Here is a 20179-nt window from a genome sequence, read left to right as displayed (position 1 = left end):
AGCTCAGACATGACCATGGACACACTTTTAGTCACAGTTTTCTTTTTAAAGTGGCTAGACAGTGATTGACTGCAATAAAAAGCTAGAGATAATGGGAATAATTCAGCAAGAAACTAACTAGAGAATTAAGCAGTTACAAGTCAGCAAAAACAGCTTTCTAAATAATCAGACAATAATTAGCTGCTTGAAATCGAGACAGACGACTATTAAACCACAAAGCAATAGTCAATTGCTTTAATTATAGCACTTCAAAATCTGGAGCACAAAATACTAGAGACATCACTTCAGCTACGAGATGAATCACAAGCTATTGCTCTCACAAATCAAAACAGTTGCAGAATGTTCAGACACACTGTTGAAGTCTACAGAAACAAAATGTACAAATCGAACCCATTCCAAGATGAAGGAGACAATATCACTTGTCAGCCATTTTGAAAGGAAAAGAACTTCAAAAAAGGTACTGAAGATAGCAAAATGCCAGTACTTCAAACCTCATTTCCATAGACTTTCTCCCCAGTGTACTCTATACTTACTGCAGCAAGCCCAATTTACCCATGTTAATGGACAGTTTTCTTATTACATACAAGAGGGACATGAAGTGAAGTGACAAAACAAACTTCTTCACAACGTTAAAAGGACTTGTCACGTAGTTAAATCTACAGAATTTATTCTTCCCCTCCTTTTTGTGAATCGTGCCATTTTTCCATTAAGTCTTCGAAAGGACAGAGGCTGCCATCTCATCGGTTGAGTCACAGGTATCCAATGCCTCAATTTAGAAGAACAGGGATCGGCATAAGGACAGGCACAGCAGACAGAGAAGTGGGATAGAGCACGATGAGAGTGTGCAACTTAACCGCAGCCTCAAACGCACGAGTAAAACTGCAAGAGATACATCAGCAATCTAAAAAATTACAAAAGGATGATTACAATCTTTCCCTGGACTTTGCATTGAAAGTAAAGATAATATTCATCAACATAATCTGCCAGCTCCAATTGTGATTTGCAAGGTTGTAACATTTTCAGTCAGCTTTCAGCTCACCACTGAGGTGTACAGACAGTATGATTGATGGCTGCAGTTGTCCGAACACAGGGTGGCAATTTGTGGATTCATTAAGTAAAATATACAATAAGGCAGGTACATCTTTGGGAGAGCTCCTAAAGTTTTCCTTTAAACACTTGGGGTGGGGGAACATGTCTCTTTGATAAATGCTGATAACAGGGGAAAAATTAGCTAGGAGAAGTTAATGAGCCTGCAAGTGTGAGGGAGCTAAATTATCAGTAGATGGAGTCATTAACCAAGAGGTGATCAGAGACTTCATTTTGATGGCATTTACTAATTTAGTTCCTACATGCTGGCAACACATTAACTCATCTTGTCTCCCCAAAGTCATCAACATTCCCTCAAACAAAAATAGTCAAAATATTTAACAGTATGGAAGGGAGAAAAAGAAAATGTCAAAATTAATCACAATTATTTTAGATAGTCTGACCTACAGCAAGAGATACTAAAGATGAGGTTACTTATTAAAAGTACAAATAAATCTTATGGTTGGAGCTGCCTGTTCATGTTTGAGGGCTCCCCAAGGACTCGGTGAGTAAGTGGACTTTAGGGCACTAAGTCAAATATAGCAGTGAGGGCCCAGGTTCAATCCCTGGGTTTTGAGGAGTTTGCTGAACTCCAGAGGTGGCGCTACCACTGGACAAAGGATAAATCAGCCACACATACCAGTGAGCCCTGCTGAAAAGTGTACTTACATAAAGATCCATCAAGACGACCACCAGGTGATGCCCATCATTACCATCACCATGGTCTAGATTGTCACATGAAGCCTGACCACTACATGCAGTACAGAAGGGCTGCTGATGCTAGTGGGACTGTACCCAAGCTGGCATCAACTTCAGGAGTGGAGGGAAGGAAATAGTTTATCCTCCCATACCCATTCACTTTTATTGGTGTATTCTTATCTCGCCACACAAAAAAAATCCTCTAAACTTTACTGTTGGTTCCTTGGCTGCTTTAATTTGGTTTGCCCTTCTCCTAGGATTCCATTCTGCCTCTTTTCTCCTCGACTGCAGCCTCCTCCCATTTCTGCTGCACTCTCTTATTTCCTCTCCTTCTCTCCCTTCTTTCTTTCCCTTCCTCCTCCATTTCTTTGCTGGTTGCTTGAAGCTCTGCATACTCCACTATGGTCACTGCCCATTTTGTTCACTCTCTTAGCCTTGATCCAAGGTTTCCAAAAAAAAGTGCTGTCTACATTCTTAGAAATACAGTAGAGAATTTTTCAATTTTATTAACTTTAAGTGAGCTTTTGACTTACTTATAAAAGTGTCTTATTCTTTGACAACAGATTTCATGCTGCCACAAGACTGCAGCTGGCAAGGCAATAGTATGCCATTAATTGAAGCATTTATCAAAATGTATGCTGCACTATTACAAGATTCAGAGATGAAAACCTCTTAAAATTGAACCAGCTGGCAAGCAAATTCAGACACAGATTACACTGCAGCTAATTGAGACAAAACTTCAATCCAAATGGATCAGCTGCAGCACTGAATAACTTGTGGAGACGCATCAACAGGGGCCGATATCCCATTGGCAAGGCCAGTGACAGTGTTCACAGAAAAATGGATGGATCTAGGAAATGAGATACCAACCCACTGCTAAAAACACCAGAATCCCAACAAACAAAAATAGAATTTTACTTATTCAGCTAACATAGGCATTAAAAAAAAATAGAAGTGGACAGAATTGCAGAACGAGATCCCCAGAACATTGGTTAAAAATCCCAGAATCCTATATTAAAAAAAACAGAATTTAACTTATTCAATCACTGCAAAATTATTTACCCAACAGCTACAAATCCAAAGGCAGGGCACATAGAAATAAATTGATAGACGGGGAGCAGGACAAGGACTACAGCTTGACAGTTGTATTTTTATTTGAGGTTCTTGATTGACATCAAAATCAGAGTGTGTGTGTGTGTGTGTGTGTGTGTGTGTGTGTGTGTGTGTGTGTGTGTGTGGCGGGGAAAGAGAGGGGTTGGAGACAAGAAAGGAATCAGTAGTAAAAAAAAAATTGTTGAGATATATTTTCTAAAGTTACATATTTAAACATTTATACTGAAGATTTTAAGAAGAGTAGGCACAAAATAAAACTGGCAAGTGGGTCCTTTTAAAAATCAACCTCTCACACTAGAAGGTAAATAAAATTCATATCCTGTTGGGTTTGTGATTGTAAATCATTCCAGGTGTCTCCGTACACTCAGATTATTCATTTCAACCAGCAATTGACCAAATTCTGAACTTCCTTTACAAATGATCCCTCAGTTCTGGATACATGTACTTGAGTTGGTTTCTCAAGATGGAGGAGATGAAACTGGGAGAAGCGTTCTTGCCCATTTGGCAGAAGCTTAACTTTCTTTTTTTTAAAAAAATTCCTCCAGGATGTAAATTTTAAAATGAGGGGGTTCAGTGATGTGATTACAGTTGATCCCGAGACACTTGGGGCTGAAATTCCAGGGGACGGCTTTTGGGGTAGAACGTCCACGCAACCCATGAACGTGCCCTTGACCTTCGTACTGAATCCCAAGTCTTTGTATATTGCAGGTGGGTGATCTGAACCATTTTCGGCACAACTGGGGCACCTGCTCAAGGTGGTTTGTGAGGGCTATGCTGACTAGGGGCTCTGACAGCTCAGTATGAGAAAAATTAAACTGAGCACTTGTTTTCAGAGATGCAAAAAAAAGTCACATTGCTGAAACCTTCCTCTTTAAAATAGCCCAACAGACCTTGGCAACACTGGACACCAGGGATGTACAGGTGTGCTTTGGGCCCAATACTGGCAAGCCTCAAGTGGAGGAAGAAGATATGTTGTATGGGAGCTCAATATAAGTACCCCGTGCCAGAATTTGTGATTGGTAGAAGGTGGGGGGGGGAATGGAAGAAAGATCCCGGGTAACTGGCCCCACCCCTAGATGTTTAGGGCCCCCTCATGTCCAGACATTCTCATTTTTGTTCAGCAAAAGTTTTGAATATTAATCTACACACGAGAGTGAGCAAGAAAAACCGAGATAGTGAGCAAGGGGGAAAGATAGTGGAAAGAAAGACATGAATTTTTTTTTAAAAAGGCAGGAGAAAACAGGTAAGACACCAGGAGGATGGAAACATCTGGTTTAAAGACGGTCAGGTTTATTGTTAGGTGTCTTAGTTAGCAAAATCAACTAATGGGGGGGGGGGTTTAAGTTAATAGTGGCACCAATCAACACAATGAATTCCTGCTTGAACCCATCCAGTCAATTTCAAGCCTTATTCAATCTTCAAAATGCAAGATTATTCTGGAGTTGCAGATCAAAAGACCAGCATTCATTTAACAAGCACATTTTCCCCATAATTGACAACAACCAGAGTTGATATACACGTTACAAAAAAAACTGAACCACTCATTTGTACCTTATTGTTTGCATTCAGAATTCCAAATCTGAAGAAAATCCTCAAAAAGAGGTCACTGTAGCTCAGCATTTGTTCAACGGGAAGTGCTGAAGCAAACCCTTCACTTATCTGCACTCATATCATACTTCATGCTCTGGTGACTCTGTTGTCTATACAGGCCGTGGTTTCCTTGACAATGGCATATTTAATTTGCATCTTTCAACCAAATTTCACTGTAGGGATAAACTTCTGCCTTAACCCCTCCTGCAAACTGCAGCAATAAAGAAAAGTTTAATCTGAAATGTAACTTAAATCATTCTTGCTTTCTCCTTTAAGGGCACATGGATCTGAGCAGAGGATATCTGGCAGCCTGCATCTCTGACGCAGTGGTAAACAAGAGTCATTTTGCTTTGATCAACTGTCAGCCTGGACAATTCGCATTGATCCTCATTTGGAGTGGAGTTCTACAGAGGGGTGTGAGAAACTCCTATCTATCAGGGATTGCATTGCAAGGAAGTCTCCACTGATTATATAGAAACGATGCAGGCACTTACAATTCCACAAACGCGTGTTAGCATGGTTTGCAAATGTAGTTTATTTTATTAACATAATCACTAAAAATGGGAGTACAACAAATTCACAACAGGTCATCATTCACTAGGAAGCTCCGCTCAAGTAGCTGGCTCCCACACCACCAGTCACATTCAGTCCCGTGTAAAATAAAATGGTGTTTTTTGAGACATTTCTTCCATAATTCATTCTCCCTCAAAACTATACGTGGTCATTTGAGAAATAATTTCTTGAACTTAAATTATAACTAAAAATGTTTGCAATTATATACCTAATCACATGGAAATACCTTAAAGCTTAATTACTTTGACTAAAGTAGTTAACATATTTGCTCCATCAGTTTATAAAGAAAATAATAATACTTCAGTTGTGGTGTGGTGGGTGCAGAAGATTGGATACCCCCTCAGACCACTCCCCGCTTTGTCAAGTTCCCAATCTCAGCCACACTGTTGTGTAGCGCCATTGGGTGTGGGGTCGGGTGTGAGGGGAGGTTGCTACCGAAATGTTTTCGTACAACTGCTAGGAATCTGCTGCAGCGTAACAGAGGTCTGGGTGCAGGTTTACATTGTCTCATCTACATTACCCAGGATAATGCAAAGGAGGGGGGAAAAAAAAGGATGCAGACTTTGTCTTACTTTCCATGATCAATTTGTGGCTATAATTCATTTCTGATGTATAAAAACAAAATCAAGGACCATGTAACAGTCACCAACCTAGTCAATAGAGGCTGCATTGCCAGTGTAGCACACTATTTCATTTTCTGCCAACCCAGACATTTTCATTCAAAAAAAAGAGAAATTTTAACAGAAACAAGAATCTGCACCATCCAAACCCACCTTAAAAACCCATGAGGAGACAGAGAGGATATTGCTGTTTTGACAGTATCTCAACTACTACTTCCTTAACCCTGACTTGTGAAATATGAAATCATCTTAGCAACAGAACAGCTGCAACAGAAAATACACAATGTATGATGGAAACAACCAGACAACAAACAGAGCCGGTCACAAGGATTCCATCAGAGGGAGCTCCACAGCAGCTCACTCAGTATTCATTACATACAGTGGAAGGATAAAACCTCACCCACCCAGTTCCAGCAGGTCCAGAAAGACCTGTCCCTTTTGGTGTCTACCATTAATTCAGCAACTATAGTGGAATCTTGTTCCACGCAACAAGTCAAGGCAGACAATCCATACCACCACCGAGCACAAGAATCCCAACAGAACTTCCCAAAATTACAGCAAGTGTTTAGTGTCAATGTTGATTTTTAGCTGAATTATACTTTCATTAAAGTAGGTTATGTTTTTGGAATAAAATGAAACTAGTTTACTATTAGTTTCTATTTGTCATTTGTTACACACACATCTGGAATAATCAGACTACCAATACCGCCAAAGAAAAAGCAGGCACCTCCCTTTCTCCTCACTACTATATCCCACTAGGAATTAGAAACCTCTCCTTTCAATATGCCAGCAGGAAATCCTAAATACACATAAAATGATAAAACTCACCACACCTTCATTGCTTCTCCAGAAAAGGAGAGAGGCTCCCCCAGGAAACTGGCCTAGATATGCAAAGCTGACAAGTGTTTGCTTGGCTCAAGGGGAGCACTCCCAAGGTGGGTACAAGTCGCACTCCAGAACATGAGCACATAACCTCAGCTAGAATTTCAGTACAGTACTGAGGGAGTGTTGTATTATCTGGGGTGCCGCCTTTCGGATGGGATGTTAAACCGAGGCCCCCTTCTGCCTGATCAGGTCGATGTAAAAGATCCCACGGCACTATTCAAAGAGAAGGGAGTTCTCCCAGTGTCCTGGCCAACAGTCATCCCTCAATCAGCACCACTAAAACAAACTAACTGGTCATTCATCTTAATGCTGTTTGCGGGAACTTGCTCTGCACAAGTTAGCGTGTGTTTGCAGACAGAACAATGACCATTTGTCAGAAAGTAATTAATTGGGTGTGAAGTACTTTGGGACGTTCTGAATATGTGAAAGGAGCTTTACAAGTGCATGGTCTTTTTTTGGACTTCTGGGACAAAATGTCCTCCTGCAGGTTGTTTTCTACATCTAAACACATACTACGCCTCCCTACTATTTCAAGCCAAAAAGTGTTCTAAATTTGTGCCAGTTGATAGCTGAATTCTTATTATTTTGGATCCACAATTCAATCAAGCACTCATCCCATTCAATTAAGCACTTACTCCAAACCATGTACATCTGTTAAATATTAATTGATAGTTAATATAGATGGGAGTGGTGTAGCCAATTTACATTAAATTATTCGGGGGGGGGGGTGGGGAGGAGAAGGGGGAAAGAGAAGAACAGCTACAGCTTTTTTGCAGGGCTTAAAAAACATCAGTACTGGATATAGTTACCTTCATGCAGTGCTTAGATTTAAAGCACATTTTGCTCTGGACCAGCAATACATCTCAAATAGCTGAATTCCAGAGTGGTGATTATTAAATTACAGATACAAAATTTGTGGAATTTAAGACACCAAGTATGAATAGAAATTTTTTCCCTTTTTGCTGTAAGACAGGAAGAGCCAGATCTTAAAAACAATAAGTAACAATAGGCATGCGCACAAATGAACCACCAACACAATCATACCAGATGCCCACTTCAGGTAAATGGTTACTGAGGAAAGAAGGTGGAAGCAAACTGCTGATAAAAGAATGAGTAATCGGCAGGATTAAGACAGCCATCTTCAGTCAGTCTGCAAGTGGAAGCGACTTAGAAATTCAACATGCCCCTACAGTGCAGATTGGGTACAGAAGTGTATTGGTTATGTAACTGGACTAGTAATCTGGAGGCCTGGACTAATAATCCAAATAACGAAAGTTCAAATCCCACCACGGCAGTTTGAGAATAAAAAAAAATCTGGAATTAAAAAGCTGGTATCAATAAAAGTGATCATAAAACTCTTGGATTGTTGTAAAAACCCAACTGGTTCACTCATGCATTTTAGGGAGGGAAACCTGCCGTCCTCACCCGGTCTGGCCTATATGCGATTCCAGTCCCACATCAGTGTGGTTGACTCTCAAGTGTCTTCGCAAGCCATTCAGTTCCACCACCACTTTCTCAAGGCAATAAATGCTGGCCTTGCCAGTGACACCCACACCCCGAGGATGAATTAATTTTTTTTTTTAAAAAGGCAAGGCTGGGGACTTAGCCGGAAGATTTTTTTTTTTGCCTCACTGCTCCTGCATCGCTCTCTTGACTCCCATCTAACCTGACCTTTCACCTAGTTAGGCAGAAGGAGCAGTTGGTAAACTGGTAGCTTTCTTGACGCCCTGCGTCAGGAACAAAGAGGCTGGGTGCAGTAAATATTATGAAAGCAATTATCAAATTAAAAGTAAAAAGTGAAACACAGGCTACTGAAAATTAGAGTCCAATATTTAAAGTCAATATTATGTCAATTCAAATTTTTTTTAGCGCTAAATTTGCTTATGTTGCTTAATTTAAATTATTGGATAATTCAATTAAGTGTCAAAAGTGACTCAATCCAGACTGTACTGTGACTTCAAAGTAACTAGAAAGTCTCTTTTACCACCACCCCCCCAACCATGTGTTACTCAGTAGAACTCACTCGTGAATGTACAGGAACAAGCCAGCACTCCCACCACCCCAGCCATGTCACCTTCCATGAGCAAGTGTACATTCAATGCGCTTGTATTTAAGCAAGACTACCGTGTAGTTCCACCTTATTAACTCACAGAATAAAAATTTTCCATTGCAAACACTATCCCTTGAGGTAAAAAGGACCTTAAAATGGGTTTAACAGATAAGATAAACCAATCAATCATTCATTCAGTTGCAGTAAACCTCCCACAGAAAAGCGAGGCAGGCTGCTAAGGGGTCAAATGTTCTTCTAGTTGTCAGTGGTGTAAAGAGTTAATGCTCCTTCCAGGACATTTACTGATTGCTTTTCAGCACCAGCTGACAATCATCCAAGCAAAAGCCAATTTAAATACAACGGAAAAACAGGCTTCAAAACATGGAGGACGAGCACATCACTAGGTTAACATCCAGCAGTTTACTAAGGGGGCTCTCATACTACACAATAGAATACTTACATTACGAACCTAGACAAACCAAAGCCCCTAAACAATTACCACTACTGCACTGAATTTGAAAGGAAGTCAGCAGTGTAACTAGCTTGACAGACAGTACAGGACTTCACCCTCTCCTGTACTCTGGCTTCAAGGTAAATCAGCACAGTTTCTCCAATTGATCCACGCTTCATCTGAATCACCGCATCAAAAAACTCTCTCAATGAAGGATAGTTGTAATGTTGGCCAGTGACCACAAGAATTGATCAACGCGTGTGAATCAGCACTTTAAAAGGGGAAAGTAAGTCTAGGGAGAATACTATTTTCTCCAATGGATTCTTCTTACATTTGACTTTTTTTTGATAAATAAAAAATGTCTATCTTCTTCCCGTCATGAATACACACACGCACACACCACCCCCTCCCTTAAGCAGGGGTCACTGGATAATGAACCTTTCCAGTCCTTAGGTTGGGGACTACTGAAGCAAAATGTCACATTACCCTGTCCTCCTCCGCTGCCCAAAATAAAACTGTAGATCAGGCAGCTTGAAGGTAAATCGGAAAAAAATCATTTCCTGTTCATTATAAACTGGTATTTGCAAAACAATATGAAGAGTGTAAAATGAGTCACGAATTACATAAAACTGCATGTGGGGACAAATTAAACTCCAGAGCACAGCCGAGATACCAGACTTCTTGCAGGGAATTAATTCTCAGCTGTACATTGTTTAAGAACCCGTTATACAGCTTGGGGTAGCTGGCCAAGAAATCGTGACCTTGCAAAGGCCAAATGGCGGTTTCCCCCCTTCTCATAGAAAATCAAAGAACCAATGAATAAGTTTCGATAGGGTTGCAGTCTTGACATTAAATCATAATATGGGCGACAGAGATTAATGGGAATTTTGCATTCAACAGCAGCAGTCAATAGCCAACAGTTTTCGACCATCAGCTGCAAATACAAATCTGAACTCACCACTTCCCTTACTCCAGCAGCAGTGGACTCACTTTTTCATGGGATTTAGGAGCTACTGCCAGTTCATGTGCACAAAAGAGGAGCTAATATTCAGGTCCCTCTCTTATATTCCAGCAACTAGTTGAAGGGCAGCACTGGCAGTTTTAAGGGAAGGGCCCCTCCCCCCTCCTCTTGGCAGCAGAGACATGTGGCCCTCGAAGGCAAAATCTGCGGATGTGTGCCCATTATTCAAACTCTCATTAAAAGATGACCAGGAGTGCAGGAAAGCAGTACTGCATGGTTAGGATATCTCACATGCCATACAGTGCAGTCATAATTGCTCCAAGTGTCATGCAGGCAAGGGCATACTATCAGGTAAAGTACAGGAGTTTCTGAATACAGTGTACCTCTGGCACTGCACCATTATCTACTCAGTGGTCTGCTACCTTGGCATCCAAGCTTTAAACTCTATATCCAGTCAGTCACTAACATTGCATCTTTCCACCGCCAGAACATGGCTGGCTATCTCCCTACCTCTCTTCCTCTGCTCCAAAACCCTGACCAGGGTCATCACCTCTGGATAGCCAGTCCAGTAGCATAATTATATTGTATCTATCTAAAATTATACTACAGCTTTTAGTTTTGTCTGCTGTCTGAAGGTTTTGAGGATGTACATCTCAAATGTCCTCACCAGCCTTCTCTCCTCCACAAACTCTTAATTCAAAACTGTGCCGTCTGTATTTTCTCATCACTCCTATCGTCCCCTGCAAGGGCTCTGCTTTTGGATATTGTAACAGGCCAAGACATTAAAGACCTGATTAAGAGGAGGACGAATGGGCTTCTTAAGTTATAAAATGAGGTATGAAGGTACAGCATCAAGTTAATCCAAAAATCGAGTAACTGAGCCATATAAACCAGGATGATCCCAGATTCAACACCTGATCCACGCTGAGTTAGCTGATCTCAGCTAGGATGCTGGTAGCAGTGCTCAATAGGCCACAGCACCTTAGTTAGTGGCTATCTGGCTGATGGTCAATAGTTTTTTGTTCTCAGTCAACGAGAAGGTATTTTTAGCAATTGTCTGTTTTGTTTTTATTTCTTCTCAGGACGTGGGTGACACTGGCAAAGCCACATTTATTACCTGACCCCGGATGCTTTGAGGTGGTAGTGATGGGTCTTTTGTTCATAGAATCATAGAAAGATTACAGCACGGAAGGAGGTCATTCAGCCCGTTGAGTTGATGCTGGCTCTATGCAGGAGCAATCCAGCTGGTGCAAGTCCCCCACCCTATCCCTGTAGCCCTGCAATTTTTTTCCTTTCAAGTACTTATCCAGTTCCCTTTTGAAAGGCACGATTGAATCTGCCTCCACCACCCCCCACCGACAGTGCATTCCAAATCATAACCACTCGCTGTGTAAAAAAGCTTTTCCTCATGTCATCTTTGGTTCTTTTGCCAATTACCTTAAATCTATGTCCTCTGGTTCTTGACCCCTCCACCAATGGGAACAGTTTCTCACTATCAATTCTGTCTCGACCTGTAGCAATTGTTTTTACAACTACTAGGCCATATCATAAGGCACCAGGTCAACCACAGTGTGGGACTGGAGTCACACGTAGGCAAGAGCAGGTAGGAGTGCTAGGTTCCCTTCCCTGAATGACATTGGTGAACTAGTTGGGTGTGTGCATTTAAAAAAAAAATCAATCCAGCAGCTTTCATGGTCACTTTTTCTAGTGCCAGCCCACAAATTACTCGATTTATTGAATTCAATTTTACAATTAGCATTAATGGAATTTGAGCTCATGAGCTCTGGGTAGCCAGTCCAGGACCATAATTATACTGTACCCATCTAAAATTATATTACAGCTTTTAGTTTTGTCAGCTATCTGAAGGTTTTGAGGCATTGCTATTGAAGAAGTGTACAACGGACTACTGACACGCTACCGCCCGTTTTGCACTACCGCAAATTTCACCCCCCCTTACGCTAAATATCAAGATTATCTGAGTGAGCAGAGGCAGCAAATAGCGAAAAGCTCAAGTTTGTTGAGATCACTGAAGGCTTGAGATTTAGAGGAAATTAAAAGCATAGGATGGAATTGAAAGTGTTCACAGATTCACGTCTTCTCTGAAAGGGCATAAAAATGAAAATAAGCTAAAAATATCACTCTGGAGATCTCAGGTGCTGTGGAGCAGAGGTGGGAAAGGGATCAGGACATTTAAAATGCTGGCTCTGAACTACTGACAGCTAGGTACAAAGATTCAATCCTTAAAGAGTTAAATGTGAAGCTCTCCTAGTTCTGTTACCTAATGGTAACAAGAAAAACGGAATTAAGAGAGACAGACAGAATTAAGGAGAGAGAAACACAGGTATCTCATATGGGAGCAGTGCATGGTTTCTTTTTTTAAAAAAAATCTAGCTTAAGAGTCAGAGGGTAATGAAACCAAAAATCATGATGTACTGAACAGCAACATAAAATCTGAATTACAGCTACAGGCACAAAATGTAATAAAAAGGATCCTAAAAAGAAAATCTCACAAAGATCTGCATCCCTTGAAGACAGTAAAAGGTCATTTTTACGGTAAAAATGAGCAAAGGCAGTGTTGGGAGAGCAGTGTGCTGCTTCTGATTTACTTACCACTCTCTTTTCTCTAAAGTCAATGCCAACTGTCGTGATGAACTTGGAATTGAATTTGGCATCTGTGTATTGATAGAGAAAGCTGGTTTTTCCTACTCCTGAATCACCAAGTGCTAGGAATTTGATGAGGTAATCGTAGTCTCCATCAGACATAGTGAAAACTTAATGCTGACCTGCAATAAAGAAGAAATTGGTTTCAAATGGACTCTGACCAGAAAATATGTAACCAGCCATCCCCCTCCCTGTAAAATACATGACGACTAGTTTTCCCACTGATACTCACACTGTGGCACCTCCATCGTCCAGCCCAACAGAGGACCACGGGTGGATACCAGCAATTGGTAGATAATGCAGAGTTCCCAAGCTTAGATCTTCAGTCTCTCTCTTACGTAAGAGTGGAGATGAGTATGATACAAATCAACTGCATTCAATTTTTCTTGAACAGTGAGATTGATTGATGACAAAGCGAGATAGTCATCAGCTGGCCAGTATCTAGTACAAGGAGAGAGTGCCACCAGCTACATGGTTTCAAGACACAAGAATTCTCCACAACAAATTTACTTTTCCATCTCATGTCTAAAAACACCACACCCTCCTAAAGGCAACCTGCCATCAATGGATTAAGCAATACCAAAGGCATTCCTAACCATGTACGTGAGCATTGAAATCCCAGTCTCCTAGATATGATCAAACACACAGCCCTCTGGTAGGCAGACAAATATACTGCAGCTTGTCACTTGTGTCATATGACTTCCCCATGAGAAGCCATGCAGACAAGTTCAACATTCTTCCAGAGCAGTTACTTGTCAAAAGTATAAGCAACGTAATAGATGATTTTTTTTTTAAAAAAGATAGCAATACATCAAATCTGTTGAACAAAAGGCAATGGACTTCTCAGCCTAAAACCAAAACAAAATTTGCAACTGGAAGGATTGGGTTTTAAAAGGAGCAGAGCCATAAAAGCTGAAGGCAGCACAAAAAGCAAACTGTACAGCAGCAGGCCACCGATCTAGCTACAAAACAACAAAATACAACTTCCGTTTCCATTTCAATCAAAAACCCTGCCATAAAAATACACAAGTATTAACATGGAAACTGACCATTCGGCCCAACCAGTTTGTCAGCGTTTACTGTGACACGAGCAAATAGTTCCAATCACATTTACCCACCCTGTTCCCATATCCGTTCAATCACCCAACTAATCTAATCTTGAATGTTGACAGTTTCTAGCTCAACAACTAACCCTGGAAGTGAATTCCAGTCTCAGAGCGCTCTGAAGAAGTTTCTCCTGCCCCCTATTCTAAATCTCTTGCATTTAATCCTGTATCTATATATTCTATACCTCAAGATACAACCTAGAATTCTATTAGTTTTGTTTACATCTTTATCAACCCGAGTTGCTGCCTTTAATGTTCTGAACCTGTCGCCCCATGTTCCTCCACAGCACCGAGCCTACATCCATCCAGAGTAGAATTAATGCTGTTACTTTTTTTTTTAAATGCAGCAACACGCACTTACCGACATTGAATTCCATCTGACACCTTTTAGCTCATGCCCCAGTCTCATCAATATCCCTCTGCAGTTAGCATACCTATTTTGATATCATCTGCAAATTGTGACCCCACTCTCTCCAGGCCTCAATCCAAATTGTTGATAAACAGTGAACAGAAGTGGCCCAGAACTGAACCCTGAGGGACACCACTACCCACTTCCACCCACTCTGGAAAAACTACCCAGTTACCTGAAGATAGAAATAAATGTAGATTAATCACCTCGTCTGGGGTTATGTTAGTATAGCATGGCTATATGAATTTAGTAATCTGCACAAATATCAAAAATTAAAATCTCTCTTCACTAAAGTCCTGTATATTTAATTTTACACTCATTTTGATCTAAATATTGGATTAATTATACATAGCGACATTACCAACGACTGCCCATCACAGCCATTACAACTAGCAACAAGGCATGTTCTCCCTCTCCAGTTTTCTCCCTTTACTTCACCTCTCCTGAAGCTAGCGATGTTTGCGGGGTTAGGCTTTGGGTTCCATAGGAACCATCCGACCAACCATTATCCCCCTCACCCCAATACCTGGCTTGTTCTTCATGCGAGTTTACACAGTGATTGCCAGTGGATTATTAGACACCACAGCCAAGTCTGATCTTGTCCTCACCAGCATCCACACAAGTTCACGTTTATTATTAAAACGTGGGACGTGGGTGTCGCTGGCAAGGCTGGCATTTATTGCCCATCCCTAGTTGCCCTTGAGAAGGTGTAGTGGGCCATCTTCTTGAACCACTAATGTCCATGTTGTGAAGGCACTCCCACAATGCTGTTAGGTAGGGAGTTCCAGGATTCTGACTCAGTGATGATGAAGGAACGGCGATATACCACCAAGTCAGATTGTGTGCGACTTGGAGGGGAACCTGGAGGTGGTGGTATTCCCAAGCACCTGCTGCCCTTGCCCTTCTAGGTGTGGGAGGTGCTGCCATAGAAGGCTTGCCAACTTGCTGCAGTGCATCCTGTAGATAGTACACACTGCAGGAACAGTACGCCGGTGAATGTTTAAGCTGGTAGATGGGGTGCCGATCTAGCGGATTGCTTTGTCCTGGATGGCGTTGAGATTCTCGAGTATCGTTGCAGCTGCACCCATCCAGGCAAGTGGAGAGTATTCCATCACACTCCTGACTTGTGCCTTTTAGGTAAGAGAGGCTTTAGGGAGTCAGGAGGTGAGCCACTTACCACAGAGTAGCCAGCCTCTGATCTGCTCCAGGAGCCATGGCATTTATATGTGGCTATTCGAGTTGAGTTTCTGTTCAACGGTGACCTCCAGGATGTTGATGGTGGGGGGACTCAGCCATGGCAATACCTTGAATGTCATGGGGAGGTGGTTAGACTTTCGCTTGTTCAGAGATGGTCACTGCCTGGTACTTATGCGGCGTGACGTGAATGTACTTAACATTTACCAGCCCAAGCCTGAATGTTGTCCAGGTCTTGCTGTGTGCGGGCATGCACTGCTTCATTATCTGAGGAATTGTAAATAGAGCTGAATGCTTTGCAATCAGTGAACAGCCCCATTTCTGACCCCACAATGGAGGGAAGGTCATTGATGAAGAAGCTGAAGATAGTTGGACCTAGGACACAGCCCTGAGGAACTCCTGCAGCAATATCCTGGGGCTGAAATGATTGTAGAAGATGTTTGTGGTTGTTGGAACCAAACAGGATCTGGTCATGTCATATCGGCAGGGGGGGGCGGGGGGGGGGGGGAAAGAGAGGAGGCAAAGGGGAAGAGAAAACGAGGAACTCCTAAATGATACTCTTTAATATCATGTTGACTTTACCCATTCAGAAGGCCTTAGGCAGCACTGATGCTTCTTTATTTTGGAGGAGGGAAGTAAGTCAAGACACACAAAAATGAAATATGTAGCACATCAAAAAGCAAAGAGGAATGAATGCTAGTCTATGTGACAGCTGTGCATACGGAGGTTGATCGTTCAAAGGATGAGGAAGTTAATTAATGAGAAAGAGAGAAATACCAATGCAAGGCAGAAACCAGAGGCAGAGATATTGAGCAGCTAGGTTGACCTCTTGGCTGGCATCGGGCACCATAGATGTTTGGTCACAACATGCAGAATCTGCTTCAGTTCGGGTTTTGCCGTCTGCATTTTAGCCGACAAGGTGATCATTACAGAAGTAGAGTGAGATCTAACTTTGTCCGGTGGCAATTTGCTAATCTTTATTTGGAAATTGGTAATTTGCAACTCTTTCATTAGGGCCACTGGAGGCTGATTTGTAAAATGGAGATCATTTTGCTACATGCGCACAAATGTCTTCACATCATGATGCACTGAAATCGTGGCACACTGCTGCAAACAGAAACTGTCGAGTGCCAGGAGTTGGGAGCAGACAGGGAGCCAGTTCTGAGAGTTTATATCTTTGCATCATGATGCAAAATAGTATTATGATGCAGGCACAGGGACACACAGAACTGGCTTTGTTCAGAGACAGGAAGCGGTTAGTCAGACTGCAGATCAGGAGACCCATGGAAATCGGCGAATCACACCACTGGAACCCAAGGTTGGGTCCTTCACTTTTGGTAGCACCGACAGAGGAACCAAATGTTGTTTGCCACTGGCAGCACTCTCAAACTTAAAGTCCCCGATATCGCCCCATTTTTCCTTCAGCTTATGTTCCAATTCCACTTTGACCCCTTCCATTTGAGCAACTACACTCATGTTTTGTCTTTCTAATGCTTTTTCCACAGCCTGACTGAAATGAACTTGTCAAGCAGTTTTCATTTGTGCTTTTTATATAAAATGGTTAAAGCCATTATCTGCTCTCCAATAGTAATTAGTATATCAGACTCTTCCCCTCTGATTTAATTAGTGCTGTAAAAGGGGCTCTCTTCTCTTCCTTTTTTCAGTTGGGATGAAGGGGCTCTACCCTAAATGTTAACCTATTGTTTCAGAGGCTAATGTTCCTTCTCCTGTGCATTGCCAGCCTTCATGCTTTATTAGAACAGGTGCTGGAATTGAACCTGAAGGCTATGGAGCTTTGTGGTTAAAGCTGTACAAGCTCAGAGAGAACCTTCGCACATTCCACACCAGCTTGCTTGGTTAGTGCTTCCGTCTTGGAATGCTCCCATTTCTGCTCAATTCCCTACCCAGCCTGGGGCTAGAAGTGCATTTCTGCCCAGTAACAAGTTAAAAATCAAGCTTCAACATCCCTGTAGCAGGATATCCATTTAGTGAATGTACCATCATGTGCTTCACACTTTGCGGTCTGTTCTTGCCTCGAGGCATTTCAAAGGCAGGTAGAGTATCTCATGTCACAGGCAAAGATGTACAACTTAGCACAATTTTGAAAACTTGGAGCGGTCTACCATGGCCAAACCAACTGCTAAAAACTTCAATGGGCTAACGTTTAAGACGCAATAAGTATCAGTTCCTCCAATGGGGCACAAGCCGAATATTAAGAACTCAACTGGAGGATCACAGATGCTCCGAAGTGCAAGGGGATCAGTGTCCAACCAAATCTGGCATTTGAAATATAGACAAATCTCAGCAAATTGAAATGAAGAATTACAAAGTTCGGACTTCCAAGAAGATCTGAAATAAAAACAGAAAATGCTGAAAAGATGGGTCCAGAGGAGGTGCAAATGGATATAGCAGAACCATTACCAGCACCTGCTGTCCGAGAAAATTGTGGTCATGATCTAAAGTTGTTGAATTCAATCTTGAAGGCAGAAGGCTGTAAAGTGCCTAACACCTCCTCTGGACCCATCTTTTGTTTCTTTACATGTCCCATTATCGTCCCTTTTGCCTTGCACCATCATCCCTTCTGTCATTTCATCACTTCTGCCCTCCACCCTATCACAGACCTTCCCTTTTGGTCTTTTACTCCCATCCCCCCCCACCCCGAGTGTTTCCAGCATTTTCTGTTCTTATTTCAGATTTCCAGCATCCACAGTATTTTGCTTTTGTTCCAGGAAGATCAGTCATGGTACACATCCTTGTTCATTAGCACAATCTCATTTACTTAGTGTAAATATTCTACAGGCAACCACTGCAACACCTTCTATTCTGAAAATAATGTCTATAGTACACAGCTCTTGAAGCTACTTTCCTGTACATTGCTTGCTAATGACCTCCTCCCTCTTCAAATATTTAATGAAGACTCTCCACCACACTAGTGAGTCATTGGTTAGGGATCAGAGGTAACACCTCTCACTTTGAGAGTGTTATTTTATGTCCTGGCTATACTGTTTGAATTTAGATAGCACCAAAATTGAACCATTTGCTTGATTGAAGCAAAACTTCACTGAAGCAAGCAGGGGAGGTGGGGGGTGGGGGGGGAAAGAGATGGTTTCACCCAGTCCCAATTTAAACGTGCCTCCATAGCTGGTGGGCACTTGACCCTTTAAAGTAAGTTCTCATATTCTTCTGTGGCAGGTTTATATATTTGGTCAAGACTATATATTTTCCTTAAGAGTATTCATGGGAATTTCATCTGGAGCAGGTACGCTGACATAGCTGTACATGTTTGGAAGGCACTGTACATCAAAATGATTGCAACAGTTTGCTGGCTGTGGTGTGCGGGAAGAGTGGATTGTGTTCTTTGCAGTGTTTAAGCAAGAGCTGTTATGTTACTTCATCTCTACTGTGTAGGGCTGGTAATCCTTTCAAAAAGATTTCACCATAATGTTTATCGGGGAGGAGATGAAATTCATTTAGCCTCTAGGAAAGGTACCTAAATTGCCTGGTATTTCTTCATCGCTAGGTGGAGGCCTTATACCATCCAGATTGGGAGATATCCCAAAGATGTTTTACCACACCGAACCAATGCACCTTTTTGCTGCTAGCATGGAAACCTGTACTCCACATCACTGTTAATAAAACTCAAAATCCTGTTGACCTTTTTCTACTATATATTTAAACTCTTTAGCTTTGTTATCCACACCTTTCAGCATTTTTCCATTGAACATGGACTCCAATTCCTGGTCTTTCCTCACAAAACATATTACCTTACACATGTGCACATTAAATTGCATCTGCGACCTGCATACCCATTCCGCTAACCGGTCTGTCTTTCTCAAGTCTTTTACTGTCCTCCTCGCTGTTTGGCAAAACCCTTCCTTTTGAGTCATTAGCAAATGGATATTGTGCATCCATAGATGCTTTGGGCTTGTGAATAGAAAACCCAGAGAACAAAAACGAAATCCAACGTCGACCCAGGAGTACACCACTTCCAATCCTTCCCCAGACCAAGCAACATCTGTCAACCAACTTTTTAAATCTATGCTGCAATATGTTCCCTTATACAATATGCCTGAATTTTAACAAACCTCTTAAGATACCTTTATTGAATGCCTTTTGAAAATCCATAAATGTTACACCTACTCATTCCCTTTATCACTCCAAATTGATCACTTATTAAAAAAAAGTCCATTCTTTCTCCCACTTTCTTTAATTGGTGACTTAATCTCAGAGCCCTTTCCCACCCTTGAAGAGTCTACTTTGTTTGTGGACATGGAGGTGAATAAGTTAATATGCAAGGCGTTTTACATGGTCGAGGCGTAGCTTGGGGGAGGGACATCAGGTTACTTTGGAGTTTCCCATAAAACAGTTGGGGCTTCAAGGTGGGGCCTAATTTGAATAGGTCAACACACAAAATTTGATACGTGGCAGCTGTCAGGTCAGATAGTGACTTTTGTGGAGGAATTGACCAATCTTCATGTTGTTCTAATGACCTGAATCCATTCACAATAAGCATCTGTTAGCTGCTCATTGTGATGAACTGGATTCTTTTACCCCTCAGTCTGGTTCAGCAAACACTGAGTCGAATACACCTTTAAAGTTCAACACAATTTTATTATCTGCAGTGGACTCAGTCTATAGTATCGAGTTCAACTCTTCACAGAGTCTTGTCGATTCTCAGAGCAAGCCAGGTTACATACAAAAATTCATGCAGTTATACTATTTCAGAGAGGGGGGGGGACATGATTAACAAGGGGTTAAAACCAATCATAAGCAAAGCCTGG

At 41.7% G+C, this 20179-nt stretch overlaps 1 protein-coding gene across 5 annotated transcripts in view; it reads right to left on the bottom strand.

Annotated features, from left to right (window-relative positions):
- Positions 1 to 20179, bottom strand: part of rab27a (RAB27A, member RAS oncogene family) — a 96470-nt gene that overhangs the window by 19329 nt on the left and 56962 nt on the right. For 4 of the 5 annotated variants that reach the window (XM_067971537.1, XM_067971538.1, XM_067971535.1 and 1 more), the window contains one exon: positions 12639 to 12811. In XM_067971537.1, the coding sequence (XP_067827638.1) occupies positions 12639 to 12791 (153 nt within the window). In that variant the 5' untranslated portion in view covers positions 12792 to 12811. Of the gene's footprint in view, positions 1 to 4449; positions 4548 to 12638; positions 12812 to 20179 lie in introns of those variants that run through there. The other variant, XM_067971539.1, reaches the window with a different exon arrangement.

The sequence above is a fragment of the Heptranchias perlo genome, chromosome 34 (assembly GCF_035084215.1).
Source record: "Heptranchias perlo isolate sHepPer1 chromosome 34, sHepPer1.hap1, whole genome shotgun sequence".
Classification (NCBI taxonomy): Eukaryota; Metazoa; Chordata; class Chondrichthyes; order Hexanchiformes; family Hexanchidae; genus Heptranchias; species Heptranchias perlo.
Note: the sequence above shows the minus strand (reverse complement) of the source record. Positions and strands in the feature narration are given on the sequence as shown.